This window comes from Glandiceps talaboti, chromosome 1, assembly GCF_964340395.1.
Source record: "Glandiceps talaboti chromosome 1, keGlaTala1.1, whole genome shotgun sequence".
NCBI classification, from domain to species: Eukaryota; Metazoa; Hemichordata; class Enteropneusta; family Spengelidae; genus Glandiceps; species Glandiceps talaboti.
The window spans coordinates 29,129,509-29,151,436 of record NC_135549.1 but is presented as its reverse complement, the minus strand read 5'-3'; the positions used below and the strand labels follow the sequence as shown (position 1 = coordinate 29,151,436).

Here is a 21,928-nt window from a genome sequence, read left to right as displayed (position 1 = left end):
ATATTCGCGATTATAAGTTATTCTATCGTTTTCTTTTAGACCGGATGGGCATGGTCTTGTCAAAGAACTTGGTCTGCGCTTCCGAATGTTACCGAACACAACCGAAGAACGACATGACGTTCTGGACCGTCAAGCTCTCTTTTACTGAATTCTTCTAAATTATTCCGTGACTGTAAAATTCAAATATGTTCATTTTAGTTGTGTGCATATCTGTTATGTAATAGCTGCATGGAATGGAATATTGTCCAAAGATTAGAGGTATGGCAGTATTCAGAATATGTTGTGGGTTTTTTCTTCATGTTAACAATCAATGTAACCTGTCATGAATAATCCGTCAGTTGGGCATAACCCCAGGAAAAAAAACACAATTGTAATTAAATATACGCCCATCATTGTTTGTGTCACTAACCTTGACAGGGTCATAATCTGTAGGCCATTCTAGTCCTCTCTTCTTAAACTTTCTAGCCAATACTTTAGCGGATGCTTGGACATAATTCTCCTGTATCGGTTCCCATTCATCCAAGACATAACAATCGGAGCTGGCAAAGTGACTCGAAATGCACTGTCAAAATGTCAGATTGTAAAAAATTATTTTCATTTCGAGGTCATGAATTGAATAAAAATTGCATTGGGAAAGCATAATCACTACATTTGTGTATTACTCTATTATACGTACAATCAGTGATGATCACTCCAGGAACAAACAAATTGGAAAAAAAACGACAGTAAACTGCGGTAAATAAAGAAATGGAACCGTATTCACCACATCAGATTGTAATCACATTGAGCTACGCTTAATCTACTCGGTGGGTAGTTTGTATGCGACCTTGTCTGTGGGAAATATATTTTCTATATTTCACTATTGTTCTGGTGGTCACATTTTTTGAGAAATATGCATACCTTTCGGGTTCTGGTACTTTTGTTCATTCCAGATCCATGGATAACTCTTGGATGTAAGAAAACTGTATCTCCAGCTTCCATTATCAGGTGAACCCTATGGTGGTGAGGAGAGTAACCCAAAATACCTAGGTACATGCTATTGACTCCTCCCTAGAAAGACAATACATCGTAATTAGCGGTATATATTGCTATTAGAATCATTTGATAAAAAGTTTCTAGTTTCTATACAAAATGTTTGTACGTACGGTTGGTATGTTTGGTTTTGGGTCAAAAAATGTACTTTGTGGTGTGTGAAAATGCTTTAACGCCGCTAGAAAAGAAATGTTCTTGTTTTATTGATGCAGTTAATTTTTATGGGCTACTTCACATCTCAATGTCAATGGCATCAAGATTTACCTCTGTTTGAGGTTGCTTGAAAATGGTGTTTTTAGCACAGCTGAATTAAATCATAGACACTGTCTATGATTAAAACAGGTTCATTCATGCTACAGATATCTGCATTTTGGGTCAAGCGATGTGATTTTTGATCAAAAAACTTAAACTCCAAAACTACAGGGCAGATTGGTCTGAAATTTGTGGGAATGTTCTTAGGGGCATGTTAATTTTGATTTGTTCATGACATGATGATTCCATTAGTGATATGCAAATTAGGGCTAAAAATGTGTATTTTTGGTCAAACGTCTTTAATTCCAAATCTACTGAGGAGATTGGACTGAAATTCAATGGAGATGCATCTGGGGATGTATAGATGAAGAAATATCAATCATATAATGATCCCATGAGTTATATGCAAATTAGGTGTAAAAAATGTGAATTTTGGTCAAAAACGTAAATCTCAGAAAGTACTTTGTCAAAGACTAAAACTTGGTGAGATGTTATTAGGAGTGTTATTCTGCAGATTTTCTGTAAAACATTTTGGCCCTAGCAACAATGACCACGCCCATAACAACAGCCAAACGGTGTATTTCACAAAGATAACAACACGGAGTTTTAGACAAGTGAACAAACATTCAAAAAAGTTATGCAAATGTACCTAGCAACAAGACAATGCCCATAGCAACAGCCAAATGATCACACATATTGCAAAGATAACAAGTGGTTAATAGACAATTGAATAAACATTCCAGAAATGTATATAAATGTGCCTAGCAACAGCACCATGCTAATAGCAACAGCCAAATGATCAGTTATATTGCAAAGATAACGATATGTATTAATAGACAATTGAATAAACATTCAAAAAATGTATGTAAATGTGCCTAGCAACAAGGCCACATCCATAGCAACAGCCAAATGATCACCTAATTGTAAAGATAACAACAGGGATTAATACACAAATAAATAAACATTCAAAAATGTGTGCAAATATTCACTCAATTATACAGTTGTGCTACAACGCCATTGGCGCTATATTTCATACAATCTAATACATCACACTAACATGACTGGTGGCAATTCTCTGTAAACATCCATTGCGGGTGGGGGGGGACTGAGTCATCTCCGATGACTGCTTGTCAGACATGTCTGCTCTCGTATCTCAGAAATAGTCCCTGGTTTTTACCCTTACATCTGCTTCAGTATAAACTCGACTCCGTGATGATATCCCTTCTGAATGAAAGACTTGGTAGTCTTTATATTCTCTGAAGATTTTGTGCTAGAGATTCTTAAAGAGTGGAGAATCAGTTTTAACTTTTCTTACAATACACCTTGTTAGGAAGTCTAAATATATTAATCCTTTCGTTTACTGCGGTTATGTGTGTGTTTTACATACGTTTTGTGTATGGTGTACATGTGACCCTCTTTAGTCTCGACCTTGTTGGAAATAAATACCATCCTACTTTATAGGAGTTATCGAGGAGAAATAAGATAAATTAATATATAAGAGAATGTGTAAGAGTATTCAAATGTAACGTTATAGATTATATGATAAAGTAGAAATGTATTATTAACCTCCCAGTTAGGGAAGACGTGCTCCCTAAGTCGCTCTTTATGTGTACCGGGCAAAACTGCCAGACAACCATTCTGGGTATCTATTTTCTCCATGGCTGTCCAGGAAGCCACCAATCTCTCAGCGGGACGGAAAGGAAAATAATACAAGTCCTGATGCATTGGATGCCGTGATGACTTTGTACCTGTAATATTAACGTTCAAATGATTAAGATATAGGCGACATGGTATGAAACTAATTTTGAAAAGTAAGGCGTTCTCATCATTTGGATAGTCTGGATGTTGATGGTCTATTGATAAATTAATGCATTCTTGACAAGTGTTGTATGGGCATGATTTTTAGAGTAATCAGCCAAGTTTCCGTTTAATTGATCGGAAAGTAATATTAATAACTATGATGCAACAGGAATGAGTAAATCCGATCGTTCTTCACAAATTATTATCAAAGGCTAGTCAGCTGGGTGACGAATTCAAGACACTAGGAGACCATAACGACCAAACGCTGAGCTACCTGCATATTGATTACCAGAGCTCTTAACTAACACTTACAGGTACATGTATTCGCATTCTGTTACACAGGGTACAAGTTAAAGTACAAAAATTGTCATTAAAATATAACAGGACCTCAAGATCTGACTGCATGACCGCTAGATTTGTTTTAAGTCACTATGCCGGAACCATCAATTTCACATTGAAAATTGATATTTTTCACACTTGATGCAAGACAAACCTACCTGGATCTTGTGGTTTATTGATTATCATGGTGTGGAAACTCATGATGTCTGGTCCAGTAAAACACTCCACATATTTCAAAACCTGCAAGAGAAAGATTTGTTGAATGACAAATAAATAGCATATTCCGGTCAGCAGAAAGACAAAAGATTGTCTAGTTTGACCACTAGGGGTTTTGTTTGAAGTCCAATTTCCATATTCAATTAACTTTTGCAGGTTTCCATAGAAATTTGTGCTTGAGCTCTATAACGTTATCCTTTTGGCATATTCTAAAACCTGGACTGTGTTGTTAGGCTGGACGCATTTGGATGAGCTCTTGGGCTCAGTTCTTGAATTGGGTTTTCCCGTTCTCACGAGTGCCTAGAAGGTACTATAATTGATCTCCGAAAGAATTGAACATATACATGATACATACTGAAAAAGGCCTGATGCCTACCTCGGGAAGCTTACAGTATTCCATTAATTCCGGAATGTCATGGAAATATGCCAACCGCGTCACAGGTTTCACTCCAACAAAGTTACTCTTCGCCAGAGAAACATCTCGTAGAATTTCCAGTTCGGGCGAGGGATTTTTTTCCATGCAAATCCGTTCAAAACATTGCCTGCAATTACAATGTAGTACGTAATCATATATTTGTATGCAAAGTGCAAACATTTCGCGAAACAAATGTGAATCAGAATCAGACTTAAAATCATTCAATAAGTATCTTTCACCTTAGTTTTGGCGCGAATAATCTTTTCTTCTGTTAAACGTTTGGTGTAACGTTGCTTTTTATTAACAAAATTACATTTTCATTAACTTTAGTTTTGTGCTGAACTCAAACAAGTTGATACGTATACCATATTTACGATCATCCACTAGCTTACTAGATCAAATGGTTCAAAATTACATCTAAAAACAAAGTATGGTAACAATGAAATGTTTCAAAAAGATTTGAAAACCCTTACAATACAGCGCAACATGATGATAGCATCCACTTAACCAATGAATGACCCCGACATCATTGCATGCTTTGCTTTGAAATGGCGAAAGATAGTTTTTGAGTTGTTAGTGGGACAATCACTCCGCCGGTCCAGCGTACCGTCGCTTTATAAAACTTCCTTGTTGACTTTAATATAGAAGACACCGTTCTTTATATAGATATACCAGATGTAGACAATATGCGCTCATCCTCACTCAAAGTGGGAAGAAAACGTGTTGGAGCCCCCGGGCGAGCAAATGTCACAGTAATACCTACCGATATTTGTCCAATTTTTCTTGAGGAACCAGTTTTGGTATAATCAAGAAACCATTTTCACTGTAGAAGTCTGCCTGTTCATCTGTTAAAACATCGTTATCTAAAACATACTGGATGGGTGCAGACCGTGACGACGACGTAGAAGAGGTGGTAACAGTACGGGGCTATGTATATGTAGTTAAGGAATCGTGATAACAAGTTGAAATGACGTCAGTGGAGGTGATTTCCTCTTTTATTGTACATGCTTTACGCGGTTATTTGGATGTGGAGTGTGGTCGAGATCCCGATACACTCTAAAATCAGCCCATTTCTCTGTCTGATTCGTGTTACTGCGTAGATGGCGTTAATGGTGATACGGATAAAGGAAAGATCCCTGAGGTGGTGTCGGGCAATAACCCCATGGTACTTTTCAACATGAGCCTGGAGGTCTGATGGTCACATGCCCGACGTAATTAAAGATAACATTTTTGTAGTATTCATTTCTTTCCACAATGCCTGTCGACATTCATTTATGGGCATGCGTCTTACATGAAAAATTGTTATACATAGTTTGTACTTATGATTTCATCCGATTTGAATCCTAGATTTTTGACATCTTGTAAACATAGTTATTTAGACGAGGTAAAACAATTCTTATGTGCTGTACTTGGGCAATTCAAGCTTCAACTGCCCGGCAAGTACCCCGGATGTGTTGTATCTTAACCGATGGCAAGGTTACGTGTACACAGTGTTGCTAGACAATATGGGCTCACTTATCATATTTACAGCAAACTTCCTGTACTTTATTATGTTCAATGTCCGGACTGTTTCGTTAAACGGGATCTTCTATCGGACAGTTCTGGGGGGGAAACTCAAGAAAGACCTGAATATTTAATAAGCTTGTTTTGTTTTGTTTGTTTTTATAATTTTTTTTTTTTAATTTCATAACCAAAAAGAAAGAACAATTACAAAGCTTGTTGAATAAGCTTGTTGAAAATTATTCTCAAGAAGAGCTCGGGCAGGAGTAATCTAATAGTCTGACTTTCTGTCGTTCCAAAATGACTTACCATTGAGATCGCTTTCTTCTCCAAAGCTCAACCGAAGCCTGTTTTGTCCTTGTCCCATACTTGGCACCTTTTCTTAACGTCTAAACAGCATCAAGGTAACCTTAACCCGCACGACTCTGTCTACTGTCTCTCCTGAACTCCCCTTACAAGTTATCCCCAAATAAGCTCGTTACTCTCATTGTCAAACTCATTATCTAATAAGGTACGGCTCTGTAATATGAATTCAACATCATGACCTTTCAGTGTACGTCAGCTGAAAGTCTCATATCGCAATTTATCACTTTTGATAAATGTATTATCTCTCAAGTTAACAAGGTACAATAACAAACATGCTCTAACTTGCTAGCTCATAAAATCTGCTCGTTCTCGTTCTAATTGATTCAGGGTTTACTTAAATATTCAGCTAAACTAAAGTGGTTGGTAACAATATTTTTACAGCTCGACCTTCTTACACAAGCTGTCATTAGTCAGAATCGAATCACATGACCTACTCTAAATAGACTATTGCCCGCGCAATATTACACATCTATTCTGCGCATGTTTTCCAGTTTTACGCACTCGAGATGGCAAACTAACTACAGTAAGTCACACAAGCTTATTCTTGCAGAAATTTGAATAAATACAATTACAGATTAGCTGTGGGGCACACGAGCTCCTACAAATAATGCATGCCATGTCCGTATTCGATGCTTAACTGCAAGTACAATTTGGAAATGCACCTTGAAAGGGAAACTTTTCTATCGATGACCAATAATGATGAATGAAGAGTAGCTATGTGAATGATTGGACATATGATGAGTGGACGGTGTAATAAAATTAATAACACACGCGCTCAGGAAATATCACAATTTAATGCCTACCCTCGGGCTGGCACGCTTTACCAAAATTTTGATAATGCCCTCGACGAATGCAAACCCTTGTGCAGGCACTACATTGTGATATTGCCCTCGTTTTATTATTTAATTAAATCATGTCAAATAATTTCACCAGCAGAGCACGTATATCCAAAATGTTTCCAATTTTTTCTTAACAGCGACAATGCTACATTGCTCGTATCTTCCTTTTAAACTGAAAATTGATTCAAAATGTCATTTTTTGGGAAATGTTACTTTCAAATGACTCTCTAGAAAGTACAAATGGTGAAGTGAAAGGTAACAGATAATCGAATCAAATCGCAAATTATGAACGTAAAATAAACGAAATAGGAAGGTGTTTAGTAGAGTGAAAGTAAATAACGACAATCATGACTTCATGGTCCAATGAACAACTTCAAGGTATTTAAATACAATGTAGATTTGCCTTGTTTATCTGACACAAACGCGTCAATGTCTTCACATCAGTGTATAATACACCATAGCCTGTGGTGTTACTGAATCGTGGGCACATGAATCGCCTCTCTTCTTTTTAAACCTAGCAGCCATACATACAAATTAACAAGAACAAAAACAAATAGTTACCAATGCCAAAATTCTTCCCAAAACTTACAAGGATACAGTTTGGACTTCCGTTGGGCTCGGAAATCTTCGGACCTTCATGAAACCATGACCATTCAGAACGGGAACCTTTCCAGAACCTTTCACAAAAATGTTACTTAAATGTCGCAGCGATATCCCTGCAGCCATTTTACTGGTTTAGTTGGATTTCAATAACTGTTCAGTCGGAGGTTGTACTTTTAGAGATGGTTGAAATCCATAGACCCCCTAGGATAATAAGTAATGTTGTCAAGTTACCTATTTTTAGAGGTGGCTTAAATTCATAGACCCCCTAGGATACTCATATTTAACAACGTCAGCACTAATCTTGATAAACTGAAAACACCATTTAAACTATCACATTTTTTACCTTTTTATATAAAGTAAACTAAATTCTAATCTGTTATATTAACTTCAAGACAAAGCTAAAGTATATTGTTCTTTCGACAGAGACCATTCTTCTAAGCCAAGATATTTTCTTATATACGAAATAAAATGGACAATATATAGTGAACATCTATCTATGTGCCCCTGTATACTATAATATAAAATCTATCTACCAACTGACAAGAGCCAAAGAAGACTCCCTAGTAAATTTATTCTCTCTCTCTCTCTCTCTCTCTCTCTCTCTCTCTCTCTCTCTCTCTCTCTCTCTCTCTCTCTCTCTCTCTCTCTCCACCCCCTCCAACCCTCCCTCCCTCCCTCCCTCCCTCCCTCCCTCTCTCTCTCTCTCTCTCTCTCTCTCTCTCTCTCTCTCTCTCTCTCTCTCTCTCTCTCTCTCTCTCTCTCTCTCTCTCTCTCTCTCTCTCTCTCTCTCTCTCTCTCTCACCCACATTTCGGATGTGTGCGTGGGGGATTTTCGAACAAAATAATTGTCGCCATCCAAAAGTAGGGACAAAAATAGGCTGAACAACTCAAGACAATTCTATTTCCAAATGTAAAATTCCCATGTAAATGTGGACTACGGCAGCGGCACCTAAACATTTAAAGTTTCTTGTCAACGGTGGCAAGTGCTGAAACAAACCGAAACACTACCATCAAGTCAAATCACTTTAGAGTACCCTTGAATGCATCCTGTAATTTTTCATAATAAAATAATTTTAAATGGTATGGCATGTAACAGTATACTTTTTCATAGGTTCAAATTTCAATTGTGATTAGGAAAAGGTATTGTTATCACCTTGACCTCTTAAAGTAACACCAGATAGCACTTCTTAGTCCTTAATTTTCAAATCTTTCTAGGGGTACCCACCCCCACACAGCTCCCTTCTATTTTGATTCAATTTTTTTACTCATATTATTATATTACTACCTCAACATATCAAAATAGCACCAGAAAGCACTCTTTTAGCCCATGAATATCAGAGGGGAGGGCAACCCCCCTCCCGTGGCCACCCCCACTTGGCTCCCTCAAACTTGTATTCAACTTTTACTGCCTTCTTTCCAATTGTACTAGCCACTTAGGGAATATTAATGCTGCATTTACTGTAACCTCTTTACTTTTGAATGAAATTCAATTTCAAAAATATAAAGTTACACGACGAGACACGACGCGGCGAAAAGTCAAATTTAAAGCATATATTTGGGTTTTTTTTAAATGCTGTACTCCTACTTGGCAAAAAAGAATTGCTGTCTAGCTGCTCTCAAAAAAAATGATGTCATAGTGGTCAAAAAAATGTTGGGTCCAAATCCTCAACCCCCCCCCCCCCTAATGAAATGGTTTACCCCTTATATAGAGGTGCTGTTATCACTGTGACAGTATAATGACATACTCGTTATAAAGGTAGTTTGTACAAAGATTCAAGGACGCCGCCTGAAAGCCCGATTTGAAGTCGTTATTGTGTACTGTTTGATACGAGAGGGTAAGGCCAAATAATGAATAGGAATATATTCTTTCCTATTATTGCAAGTTGAGGTTACTTCGAATTCAACACTGAAGTATGGCATATTACAAGGCGGGAAAGTCCTGATTTTGATACATTGGGGGTGGAGGACATGATGTCTCTAAGGTAATGCACATTGAGTATGCTAAAATGAATTGTAGGTATCGTGGAAAATGTAGAGAACACAAACGTTTTCCTGGTGGGGAATGGTAAATCATTCACAATATTGGGTGGGCAGTTGGCTGGAGGGCAAGTTGAAACCCAGTGGAAGAGAGGGTAGACATTCACCAGTGGGAGGGCATATAAGAGCAGCTAAACACCCTAACCACGATTACTTTGTGGGGGGGCTATTCTGTTAAAAAACATCACTTTTGGTCTTAAACAACATATAATTAATGAAAACAACAAACCTACGTGCGTGTTGGTTTCATCTGCATGTATGTGCAATGAAATCCAATATCCATATGGGTATATCTGATGTGATTGAGGTAGTCTACTGAATATGACTAATGATTGCATCTGTAACTCCTCAAAATTACGTTCTGCATACATCCCAGCATATTGGCAGATCCAGCCAGTAGACAAGCTATTAATCACAGGGTGAAGAACCAACATACAGTGTAATAGACTGCACGGAGCGAGTGCTAGGCTTGGCTTATTAATTACATTACGTATTACAGTCTCACCAATGTATAATTCAAAACTGGCATCCTTTATATATATTCAACATTGAAAGCATGACACTTCCACGTACGACCAATCAAGATAACAAATAGAATGTATATATACATGTATATGACAATTCAACAGAAAACAATCGACCAGCAAGGTGTTTTCCTTAATTAAAACAATATATTGCTTTTCTTACATCATCTAGTTCATAGATGTGGAAAGGAATATCTTAATAATATGAGCATTAATATCTGACCCTGATTGTTTGTACCTAATATTTCCATACTACCAAATTATGGTTTATTTTGATACAATATTATGTCTATGAATTTTTTAGCTTTACAGCGAGAATCTTTCAATAAGACAGTAAGAATTTTAAAGATTTTCCAAAATAATCCGTGACTAATAACGGCCAATGTAGTTTTACTCAAACAATAGCTTGATTGTAATTGATCACTGACCTAGTCAAATTTATTTCAAAGTGTATATCAAAGTCTCAAATGTAAATGACGATAATACGAGATTGCAGTACTTGTTTAACTATCTATTACACCATGCACGAGCCATTTAAACGAAAAAATATGGAATATATTGATATTTCTATGTCAAGACCGCATGCCTACATCACAACAACACACATCTATGTCACGATGTCCCATGTCATCATTGGTTCTGCTGTGTTTGAAATATGAGTCAAAACGTTCAAAATTACCATTACTTTCCCTATTTTTTCTTTGATATTATTGGTGCTGGTATAATTATGTTATTCTCCAATATTTTTCTTCATTCAGCCAGAAAATACTCATGACCTAGGGGATGTCACTACTCGTCTATCGACTCGTAGTGACAAAGACCCATTAGAACACTTGTATTTTCCTTGGCTGAACAAAGAAAAATATTGGGAAATAACCTCTAAATGTCTGTCTCTGCTGTATATAACGATTTTGTTTACTTCTCTTCAACAGAAATAACTTTCAATATACATTTCTCCCTTCATGACTTCTTCAATTCCTTCGATTACCATGAACCAATCGAGCTCTGTCAAGCCATTGTTGCTGTAATATGAAAAATATGAAAAAAAAAGTCTTTTATTCACACTTGAGCAGTTCTTTTCTCATTAGTATAATTCAAATACAACATATTTGTTCTAGAATGTCAAATAAATCGACTTGTTAGATACATCGGGATTAGTTTGTAAATATTGTATTTGTGATATCTTCCATTGATCCTCATATATCAATGCACAGTCGAACTTTTTTTCTGGTTTACTTAGCTTTGCCATGCTGTGCTGTACTGTGCTGTGGTTTGCTGTGCTGTGCTGTGATGTGCTGTGATGTGATGTGCTGTTCCGTGCTGTGATGTGTTGTGCTGTGCTGTTTTACTTTGCCGCACACGTACTGTGCTGTGCTGTGCTATGGTTTGGTTTGCTTTGCTTTGTTTTGCTTTGCTTTGCTGTGCTGTGCTTTGCTTTGCTGTGCTGTATTTTGCTTTGCTTTAGAAAAAATAGTAACGTGTAACTTCCCCTCACAAGAGTTGAATTCAACAGCAAGGCATTAGTTTTGATTGTAGCTAAAATGTCATAAGATATAGACACCAAAACAGATACAGGTGTTTTATTGCAATATGTATACAACATTTACATATGTCTATGCACAGACCCATCTTAAATAAATGTCAAAGCAATAACATTCTGAATTTGGAATATGTTTCCATGAAGACACCTCAAAATTAATATGTTTATATATGTTTATATGTTTGCATACTAAATAGTGATTTTTGCAAACAAAATAGTGATTTTCACCAAATTCTGCTCCAATGTAATTATTTGTTTAACAGAAAGGATTTATTCACTGTTCCAATATGCATATGGTTCTCTGTCACTTACCTTCACAGGGTCATAGTCTGTAGGCCATTCCAGACCTTTCTTCTTAAACTTTCTAGCCACTACTTTAGCAACTGCTTTGACATAATTCCCCTGTATCGGTTCCCATTCATCTAGCACATTGCAGTCTACACTGGCAAAGTGACTTGAGATACACTGAAAACACAAATTCACATTTCGTTTACTCGCGCAAATCACCCAGACTTTTGAGATGAAAGACGTGTCAATAGTAATTGGCGTAATTTCAGATGTGTTCCATACTAACTTAACACTGAAGTTCCTCATAGCTTGCCATAACCAAAAGGTAGATAAAAGGGGTGACGTTCCAATTAAAAAATCGTCTATAATGGTGTCATCGAATGTATTCTGCTTCGAAGGCAAATTCGACCAGTACTCTTTTTTTTCCAGAAAGGACTCATTGCAGAATGTACGGCAACAATTTTCCTAAAGAAGGTTTGTAGCATCCTAAATTCATTTTTGACAATAATAGTGGCAATTCAATTGTTTCTAAGTGATAAAATCAGGGGCTTTCTAGCTACATGACCTAAGATACACCAAGCTTTTCTTTGTGCTTTGAATGGAGGCGGCAATCAGAGAAAATGATATATTAGACATATTTGCATACACTTTTAAATGTTTATTCATTTGTCTGTCTATTCCTGTTGTTATCTTTGCAATATACATGATTATTTGGTTGTTGCTATGGGCGTGGTCTTGTTGCTAGGCAAATTTACATACATTTTTTGAATGTTTATTCAATTGTCTATTAATCCTTCTGGTTATCTTCACAATATATGTGATTATTTGGCTGTTGCTATGGGTGTGGTCCTGTTGCTAGGTACATTTGCATATATTTTTTGAATGTTTATTCATTTGTCTTTCTATTCCTGTTATCTTTGCAATATATGTGATTATTTGGTTGTTGTTATGGGCATTGTCATGGTTGCTAGGGATATTTGCATACATTTTTTGAATGTTTACTCACTTGCCTACCAGATGATGTTGTCATTTGACCAAAATATACTGCCAATTGGTTGTTGCTAAGGGCATGGTCATGGTTGCTAGGGCAAATTGTGTCAAAGTATTTTGAAGAAAATCTGCATAATAACACTTCTAGGAACACCTCACCAAGTTTCAGTGTTATTGACCAAGTACTTTGTTAGATACAAGTTTTTAACCAAAAATTAACATTTTTACACCTTATTTCCATATCACTCATGACATTGTATCCTTAGTATTTCTTCACATCTATACATCACTAGATGCATTCCCATTCAATTTCAGCCCAATCTGCTCGGTAGTTTTGGGAGTATTGACTTTTGACCAAAAAGACACATTTTTAGCCTTAATTTGCATATTACTGATGGAATCATCATGTCATGAACAAATACCCCCTTAAGAACGTTTCCACCAAATTTCGCGCCAATCTGCCCAGTAGTTTCTGAGTTTAAGTTTTTTTTTTTTACCAAAAATCATATTTTTTGACCCAAATCACAAACCGGTGGTAAGATCATTTTGATTTGATCAATCTTTCATTAGAACACCATAAGTAATGTCCCCACCAAATATCAAGCCAATCGAAGTTGCGGTTTTTGACTTTAAGTCGTTTACACACACATACACATACACACACACACACACACACACACACAGACGCCGGACGATGCCTATAGCACTACTGAACTTAGGTTCAATTGTGCTAAAAATGATTTGCTGTCGTAATACAGTAAGGAATACCTATTATTAGTATTAAGCCTCAAAAAGTTAAATTTCTACAAGACAAATAGCTACATGACGATCAAAACAGAATTCCTAATAACCATAGCATCATTTAGAGACATTGCAGACTTCCAGGTGATAGAACATGGTCTGTTACATATGAGGTAAATGTTCCAATCCATACCTTTCTAGTTCGTGTACTTCTGTTAATTCCTGATCCATGGATAAGAAGAGGATGGAACAACAACGTGTCTCCAGCTTCCATTTCAACTCGTAACCTTGGCTGATCCGAAGAATAGTCCACTACACCCAAATACAAACTATTGACACCACCCTGCAATGTAAAATTGTCTTAGTAAAGACATGCCTTTTGGAGTTTGATCGGGTGTAGTAAAAATATATAATCTAATTTAATTTAGTTTACTTTCAACCTATTTTCAGTTCGTGTCACAGTACAAATATTTGAAATTGATGACAAAATGATACAGGAATCAAGCCATTTCATACACCAATATGGCTGCCAAATACTGTGTCAACTCGGTGGAAAAAAAAATTGTTGATTTGCTTAAAGACAAGACGATGAACTCTCAAATTTCTTTCATTATTTCAAAAGGACTAGGAAAATGGTTTACACTCCATTGAAGTATCTATCTATCTATCGATATGAATTGATAGTTATTGGTAAATTGATATGAATGTAGTATAATGCACCTCCCACTGAGGGTAATCATGGTCCATGAGTTCTCTGTTATGACTCCCAGGATATACAGAAAGACAACCATTCTCAACATCTATTTTTTCCATGGCCGTCCAGGTAGCGACAATTCTCTCTGCTGGACGGTATGGGAAATAGTACAGATCCTGGTGCATTGGGTGACGTGAACTCTTCGTACCTAGCAGTGATAAAAATGATTACAGTTAAAAGAAGGCGTTGCCATATCAGTACACTCGTAATATTTCTCACCTATTACGTTTCTACTTTTAATACTTCAGACACATAATCTATTTTGCAATTTACTGTCAAGTTTTGCATCAATAAATAAATGGTTTTTGTCATCAAGAGTTTGCTGTCAGTTGTTCAATAACTAGCTTCGAAACAACTACATGTATGCTAAATATGGTATGGAAAATATCATACATACATACATACATACATACATACATACATACATACATACATACATACATACATACATACATACATACATACATGCGCATGCATACATACATACATACATACATACATACATACATGCATCAACATTTCAATATATATATATATATATATATATATATATATATATATATATATATATATATATATATATATATATATATATATATATATATACACACACACACACACACACACACACAAGACATTGCACTTTCAAACGTATGGACTATACTCTATATGAATATGTCAGAGACATTCACACTTAAAGCGATAAAGTAGTGCAGCAGTACAAATGTGGTGATAGTGTTTTCCATTCACTATGACAATTTACATATAATACTTCTCATTTACACATCATACCTGAGTCTGTTGGTTTGTTAATTAGCATGGTGTGTATAGCAAGGATGTTTGGTCCAGTGAAGCATTTCACATATCGTAAAATCTATTACACATAAAACAATATAAAAAACACAAAAAATATTACTTTAAAGTATGAAAATCGGTAACACACTATTTTTACCATATCGATGAGAGAGACAGACAGAAATCAGACAGATAGATATATAGATAGATAGCGACAGACAGATAGATATATTCTATATTAGATAGACAGACATACAGACAGACAGACAGACAGACAGACAGACATACAGGCAGACAGACAGACAGACAGACAGACAGACAGACAAATCTATAACAATAGGAAACAGTAAGAACTGGCATGGCATAGATGTATAGCTTATTTATATATATATACATGTGTGTGCGTGTGTGTGTATATATATATATATATATATATATATATATATATATATATATATATATATATATATATATATATATATATATATATATATATATATATATATATATATATATACTTAATTTAATTCAAAAGAATAAGGATGTAATATAAAGTCGTAACTCAGAGTTTCACGCTTCGAGCGATCATCAGACAACTGGGATTGTTAAAATCGATACATACACTTAATGTTGTATATTGCGTAACAAGATTGTCGGACTAAACTATTCCTTACGGGGGTTTGCTTCTATAGTTGGCGAGCGAGTATTTGCCTTCATGGCGACATTTCGAGACCAGTTCAGATTTTTTGTTCAGTAATGTATTCTTTTCAGCATTGATTATGCAAAGTTTCTCAGTTAAACAGAGGTTACAACGTTTCGTCTCACTTGTATAAGCAGCCACTTGGGTGATGATATTCCACTTGATATTATATGGTTGGTTCCTTTCCTTCAAATTCCAAACTTGTTTGGATAGCTCTGTGCTGTACTGTAGCTCCTTATGAGTAAATGTGTGTTTGTGGTTTGAGAATCGTTGCGTAAATGTGTTCTCTGTTTAATAGCCCAAAGTATATAGTTTTGTGTTGTTCTTATCTGGTGTGACTTGTGCCCTGTATATTACGTTGGTTGATAGGCAGTTGCCGTTGAGTGGACACTGCTTGCGATCTCTGCAGCTGCAGGATTTATTAGCTTTCTGTGTATGGTCCGTACTGACTGACTTGTTGTGTGCTTATAAATATGTTTATGTAGATCTTTTTTGCATATATATATTCATGTTCTTGAGACATTAATATTATAATAGAGAATCCTACCTCGGGGAGGCGGCTGTATTCCATTAAGTCTGGAAAATTATGGAGATATTGGATCCTAGATACGGGTATTTCTCCAGTATATTTTGCTTTCGTTAGGGCGATATCTTTCATAAGTTGCATGTCTTGTGGTAGATCTTTTTCCCTGCAGACCCTCTCAAAGCATTGCCTGTAATAATATTGTAACCATGCTGTATGCTGAACTTGTGTAGACTGGCTTGAACAAATTAAACATATAAAGGAAGTTGCTGTTGCGACGACATCGCAACGCTAAGTATGATTTAAAATATGACCTCATCCATTCTTCGGCCCCCTCCCCCTTGTCATTACTGAAGTCTCCTTAATCATATGTGTGTTAGGTTTGTAAACAGTGACAGTAAACTTTCAGACTACTGAAACGTCATAATGTCACTTCGATTGACAGATCTAGATCAGTCGTTGAGGGCGCTTTATATAATTCCTTTCAACATAGTCACATAGAAAGAGGGGGAGGGGTGACAAGAATGACAATGTGATGTATTTTACGGTCCAAGTGTCACTATAAACAAAACTGTTCTACTATAAATTAACAATAATTTTATATGGATGCCTACCAGTACTTGTCCAATTTTTCTTGAGGAACCAGTTTTCGTATAATCAAGAAGCCATTTTCACTGTAGAAGTCTGCCTGTTCATCTGTTAAAACATCGTTATCTAAAACATACTGGATGGGTGCAGACGACGACGTAGAAAAAGTGGTAACAGTACGGGGCTGTGTAAGGTACGTAGTTAAGGAATCTACCTACCGAATCAGATTGAAACATATGTACGTCTATCGCACAATACGTATAGTGAAGGAGAGCATTGCGGAATCATATAGACTCTCTTACAGCCCTCGGAGCTTCGCTTTACTAAAATTAAAGCTAAACGAATTATTTTGTATGTACCGATGCCAGCTAATTAACCGTACTCGAATATCCTTGTACTGTGCGCCCTCATCGACCATGATAGAGATAACCATTTGTTGACGTGTGACAGCGACGCTCCGTGTTATCGCGAAGCCCCGAGCGATAACACGGAGCGTCGCAGTCACACGTCAACGAACATATATCTCTAGTGGTCGATGAGGGCGCACAGTACAAGGTTGTTCGAGTACGATGGAGTACGTTATGTAGATGGTATCGGTACATACAAAATAATTCATTTAGCGTCGATTTTAGTAAAGCGAAGTTCCGAGGACTGTGAGAGAGTCTAGGAATCATAGAGCCATGTGTACAGCTGGACAATTACCCACAGGTGATTCACATATCACTTTTCAGAGCGTGCGATATTATGTATAAGTAAGTCATTATATGTAACACAGACAACTAACTAGATTAGTTGTCTGTGTATATAACAAACTGTTTGTTTGTTTGTTTGTTTGTTTATTTGGTGTTTTGTTTGTTTGTTTGTTTGTTTGTTTGTTTGCTGTTTGTTTGTTGTTGTTGTTGTTGTTGTTGTTGTTGTTGTTTTTTTGGGGGGGGGTTTTGTTTTTACTTTTTAAAGGTCCAGTTGCAGTTAGTGTAGCTTTAATTTTGCACAAAACTAGACTTGTATTGGTTTCATGGAATAGATAAATTATTAAGATATGTATGTATCATCTGGCATTGATTCCACACATCAAAGCTTCGGTTGACCTCTGGGCTAAATATTGGAAATGACCATGCCAGTGCAAAGAGCTCACAAAGGACATGTTCTCTAAGATATGTGAAATGGAAAGTAAAAAGTAAATATTGTTGGTATCAGAGAACGTAATAAAAGTACGAATAAGGGGGCGATCAGTTTTTATTGCCTTTTTACGGGGCATTTGTCCTAGAACCATCCAATACATATAATGGTATGGCATCACAACACTGCACCATGGCCACCTTTAAGCAACAGTTATTTGTTAGAAATGACTTCTCGCTATTGCACGCCATTAGTTGCATTGTGTCATCTAGAAAAACTTGCTCGTGTAGCTGTACATGTAACACATAAGAAATGAAATACCTTAAGATTTACTGGCTCTAAAATCTGTTCCTTCATTGACCTGAACATGTGGAATTCTGCACAAACATAACCAATTTAGGACACTTTGAAATAATATGTGGTAAACACTGTGACTGAAAGTGCCTGACCCAGCCTGTGACTAGATATTAGATATTCAATGTCCATGTATATAGTTAGTCTAGTTCCTATATATGTTTGTACATCTAATGTATGATAACTACAATCATCTCCATTAGATGTCCCAAATTGATTTATGGTTGAGATCAATAGTTCAATGTAGGGTAAAAACTAAATTCTTTTAGTGTGGAGTGGGGGTGAGAGGAGGTCTTTTATAATGAAATCTGTTTTGTACCCCAATACAAACAATTCTAAAAATGTCAGATTGAAAAATGGGAAAAAAAATTGTTATGCATGGCACTAAAATACATTTATTGTGCCAATAAAAGAGCTAATTTTCCTCACTACATACTGGCTTTATATTCATAGCATTACATAATACTACATACTGATTTGAAATTGGTTGTGCTGTGTGCAACAATTTTACCAATTTAGTTAGAAGGGGAAGGGGTTCTGAGGCCTTACTTAAAGAATGTTTTTTACCTACTGATCCCACCCCTAATGTGTTGATTTATCATACATGTACAAACTATTGAACTGTTACTTTGCATAGCTATAGTACGAACTACATGATTGTCTTATCAAAAATTACTTTTCAGTGTTTGTGTTTCACTTCTTCTCTGATACCTGTGACCATCACCAAGTTTAATACATGTTACCAGGCTACATGTGAAACCCCCCTTTTCTCTTGCTATTGTTTTACACCGTAAACTACCAAGAATATATTCCAAGGTGAACACAATATTAATCGAATTCTCGGAGAATATATATTATGTGAATGACTGATAAACAAAGTTATAAACACAGACTTGTTTGATGGTGATCTAGTAGCCAGGACTTCTATAGTATTGACACGGTGCAAAGTTATGAGGAAAATTAGATTTTACATCTCCCCTGGAATATCTAGTATCCACATTGAGTGATTATATACTGCAAGTACAATTTTGTCATCAGATCATAACATTACATTTCCTTGGTATTAGACTGTATATATTTTCAAGGCTATCATGATGCCAGCAATATACTGGACAACATAGCCAATAGTAAGTGAATTGAATTAGTAATCTAGTTTAGAAACTGCTGTAGTACAGAAAACATTTTTATTGTCATTTTTTAATTTCTAGTTTGAAACCAATGACATTTATCACATTTCATTATTCAAAACCTTTCAAAAATATTTTGGTTAAAATTAGCAGTGTGGTCAATGAATGGGGTGGAGTTTGAGTCAGTGCCAATTATGAACAGGACAAACAAGTGCCTTGAGGAGTGCAAACGTGTACATGTATGGAAAGCCGCAGTTGTGTTAAGTCTAAAGAAAACAATACATTGACTATATGATGTGAACACATCTTTATATGATGTAAACAATTCATTACATGCTGCTAGTACATCATTATGTGTGACAGTTATTGACATGGGTTTACAAGTATATTATCTCCATTTATAATATTGTACTTGATAATTAGCTGAATTAATCAATATTTAATAGTTCACTCAATCTAAGAGATGTCCTAGAACTTTTGGTTACTAAAACATGAATACTGTGTATGTCCGTGAACAGACAATCATACTTCTGATTGGGTTCCTATCTAAAGAGCTTTATACATGTGAATTAATGGATTTTGGTTAGCAATCTACCAGATACACTTAAAATTACTGAAAATGTAACATGTAAAATTAACTATGCAGTGTGCGGTATTTTGAGAATAAAGTGTCTTTTGCAAGAACAAAAAGAGTGTTTCTTGTTAACAGATGGGGTGATCATTGTGTTTTTTTATTCGTAAGGGGGGGGGGTGTGGATTGTTTTGTGGATGAATTGCAGGGGGGTCACTATTGTTAAGTACAACATGAACAAAAAGTCACCGGCTCACCCCCGGCCGTAAAAACTGATCGCTCCCTAAATTTAAAGTTTGCTCAGTTCATTGGACTATTTCAGTTGGGGTCAAGCGCCATGAATAACAGACATTTGAGAAAATATGTGAATACGATCTTATACAGGCCTAATAATGTAACAGCTCTGCAAGTGAGTATCAACAACTGATGCTTAGCCATGTTTAAGTAAAAAGTGAAACATAAGTAATTGTCGTTCTCTCTGATTTCCTCCGTCCGTCAGTCAGTCTGTCTGTCTGCCTGTCTGTTTATATATCTGTCTGTCTGTCTAGCTAGCTAATAGAATATATCTGTCTGTCTCTCTTGTCTGTCTGTCTGTCTGTCTGTCTATCTATATATCTATCTGTCTGTCTGGTTTCCGTCTCTCTGTCTATGTCTCCCCCCTCTCCCTCTCTCTCTCTCTCTCTCTCTCTCTCTCTCTCTCTCTCTCTCTCTCTCTCTCTCTCTCTCTCTCTCTCTCTCTCTCTCATCGATATGATAAAAGCGTAATACTAGATCTGCACTGTCGATCAGTTGACCGATTTTACTTTGACCCTACCCACACAAACAAACAAATATCCATGTTGGATCGTTATGTTACTAACTATTCTTAATCTAAAAGGATACAGTATGACCATTTGGGGGAAATCTTCCAAACTTACGATGTCCTGTGACATTGAGAACCCGCTTACACAGATAGGGTTCTCCACCTTTCACAAAAACACTGCTCAAATGTCGCAGCATAATGGCTGTCACATCGATGTGTCCCTGTATGACCTGTTACATCGACGAACACCCCATAATCATTTAGGGATCAGTCAGTTTCTCCCACGGGGGCGGCGGCGGATGTTTCCATTCGACCGATGAACTGAGCCCAGACCCCCTCACTGTACAACCGCAAACAGCCTGAACCCCTCATTACTCAATTCTAAAACATGAGCCTTTAAGGTAATATTTCACAGCTTCAAAAAGATATGTTTTAAATTAATTTCGAATGTCACATTAAAATGGGCCAGGTAGTATCCGTAATATTGGTATACTTGCATTATTACCATTGATATAGTAAAGTCACTGGTAGATTTAATAGAGAAATGTTGGTGCTCTTACCCACTATGTATAATAGAAACTGGAATCTGACGAGATTTGGTGAAAACTTGTGATAATTTGTCGATAACATGTAGTATCCGAAATAGAAAATATACAATGCGAATTAATCCCTTCATACTGAAGTGTAGAACAATTTAGATTAACTTCTTTTATAAACTATATAGGAAAATTACCATTACGAAACGTTCAATTTTTGCCCAAAAGTGCAATATAGTTATGTGAAACATTGGCCATTGATTGTGAAAGAGCAGAGTATTTATATATGTTCTGTAACTAGAGTCATAGGTATAGGTGAAGTAATATTAAAGAATATAGATAAGAAACATAATAATTAAAGATAATGAACCTATAATTGGGACAACCTGTTGGTTCATGACTAAATCAATAAATGAAAAAGAAAAATAACTAAATAAAACGGAGACAAGAACTACCACAGGTGATCAGACAAAGTTATGTCATTGTAGAATTGCAATTTTCTTCCATCACAATCCAAAACACAATGACCTCCTATCCAAAACAAAACAGGACGACCCCACTTCCCCCCCTTGCCAAT

At 36.3% G+C, this 21,928-nt stretch overlaps 2 protein-coding genes across 2 annotated transcripts; both read right to left on the bottom strand.

The window, feature by feature from the left end:
- Window positions 1–59: 59 nt before the first annotated feature.
- On the bottom strand, window positions 60–7,485 carry LOC144435495 (phytanoyl-CoA dioxygenase, peroxisomal-like). The gene is made up of 8 exons (XM_078124089.1): window positions 7,357–7,485; window positions 4,818–4,981; window positions 4,016–4,181; window positions 3,582–3,663; window positions 2,851–3,032; window positions 901–1,050; window positions 410–562; window positions 60–170 (listed from the first exon to the last, which is right to left on the bottom strand). Exons 1-8 carry the CDS (start codon window positions 7,483–7,485, stop codon window positions 60–62), a joined length of 1,137 nt encoding a protein of 378 aa, XP_077980215.1.
- Window positions 7,486–10,629: 3,144 nt separating this feature from the next.
- On the bottom strand, window positions 10,630–21,023 carry LOC144440296 (phytanoyl-CoA dioxygenase, peroxisomal-like). Its single transcript, XM_078129660.1, has 8 exons — window positions 20,896–21,023; window positions 16,869–17,026; window positions 16,279–16,444; window positions 15,029–15,110; window positions 14,203–14,384; window positions 13,676–13,825; window positions 11,776–11,928; window positions 10,630–10,945 (listed from the first exon to the last, which is right to left on the bottom strand). The coding sequence occupies exons 1-8, from the start codon at window positions 21,010–21,012 to the stop codon at window positions 10,895–10,897; spliced, it is 1,059 nt and encodes a 352-aa protein (XP_077985786.1). The 5' UTR covers window positions 21,013–21,023; the 3' UTR covers window positions 10,630–10,894.
- Window positions 21,024–21,928: the final 905 nt, after the last annotated feature.

Excerpts from the sequence above, each read along its gene's own strand:
- LOC144435495 (XM_078124089.1), bottom strand. The coding sequence starts at position 7,485 with ATGGCTGCAGGGATATCGCTGCGACATTTAAGTAACATTTTTGTGAAA. Across the intron at positions 3,664-4,015 it reads AATACTGTAAGCTTCCCGAG|GTTTTGAAATATGTGGAGTG; the intron begins GTAGGCATCAGG and ends TTTCTCTTGCAG. Across the intron at positions 1,051-2,850 it reads ACGTCTTCCCTAACTGGGAG|GGAGGAGTCAATAGCATGTA; the intron begins GTTAATAATACA and ends TTGTCTTTCTAG.
- LOC144440296 (XM_078129660.1), bottom strand. The coding sequence starts at position 21,012 with ATGCTGCGACATTTGAGCAGTGTTTTTGTGAAAGGTGGAGAACCCTAT. Across the intron at positions 15,111-16,278 it reads AATACAGCCGCCTCCCCGAG|ATTTTACGATATGTGAAATG; the intron begins GTAGGATTCTCT and ends TATGTGTAATAG. Across the intron at positions 13,826-14,202 it reads ATGATTACCCTCAGTGGGAG|GGTGGTGTCAATAGTTTGTA; the intron begins GTGCATTATACT and ends TTTACATTGCAG.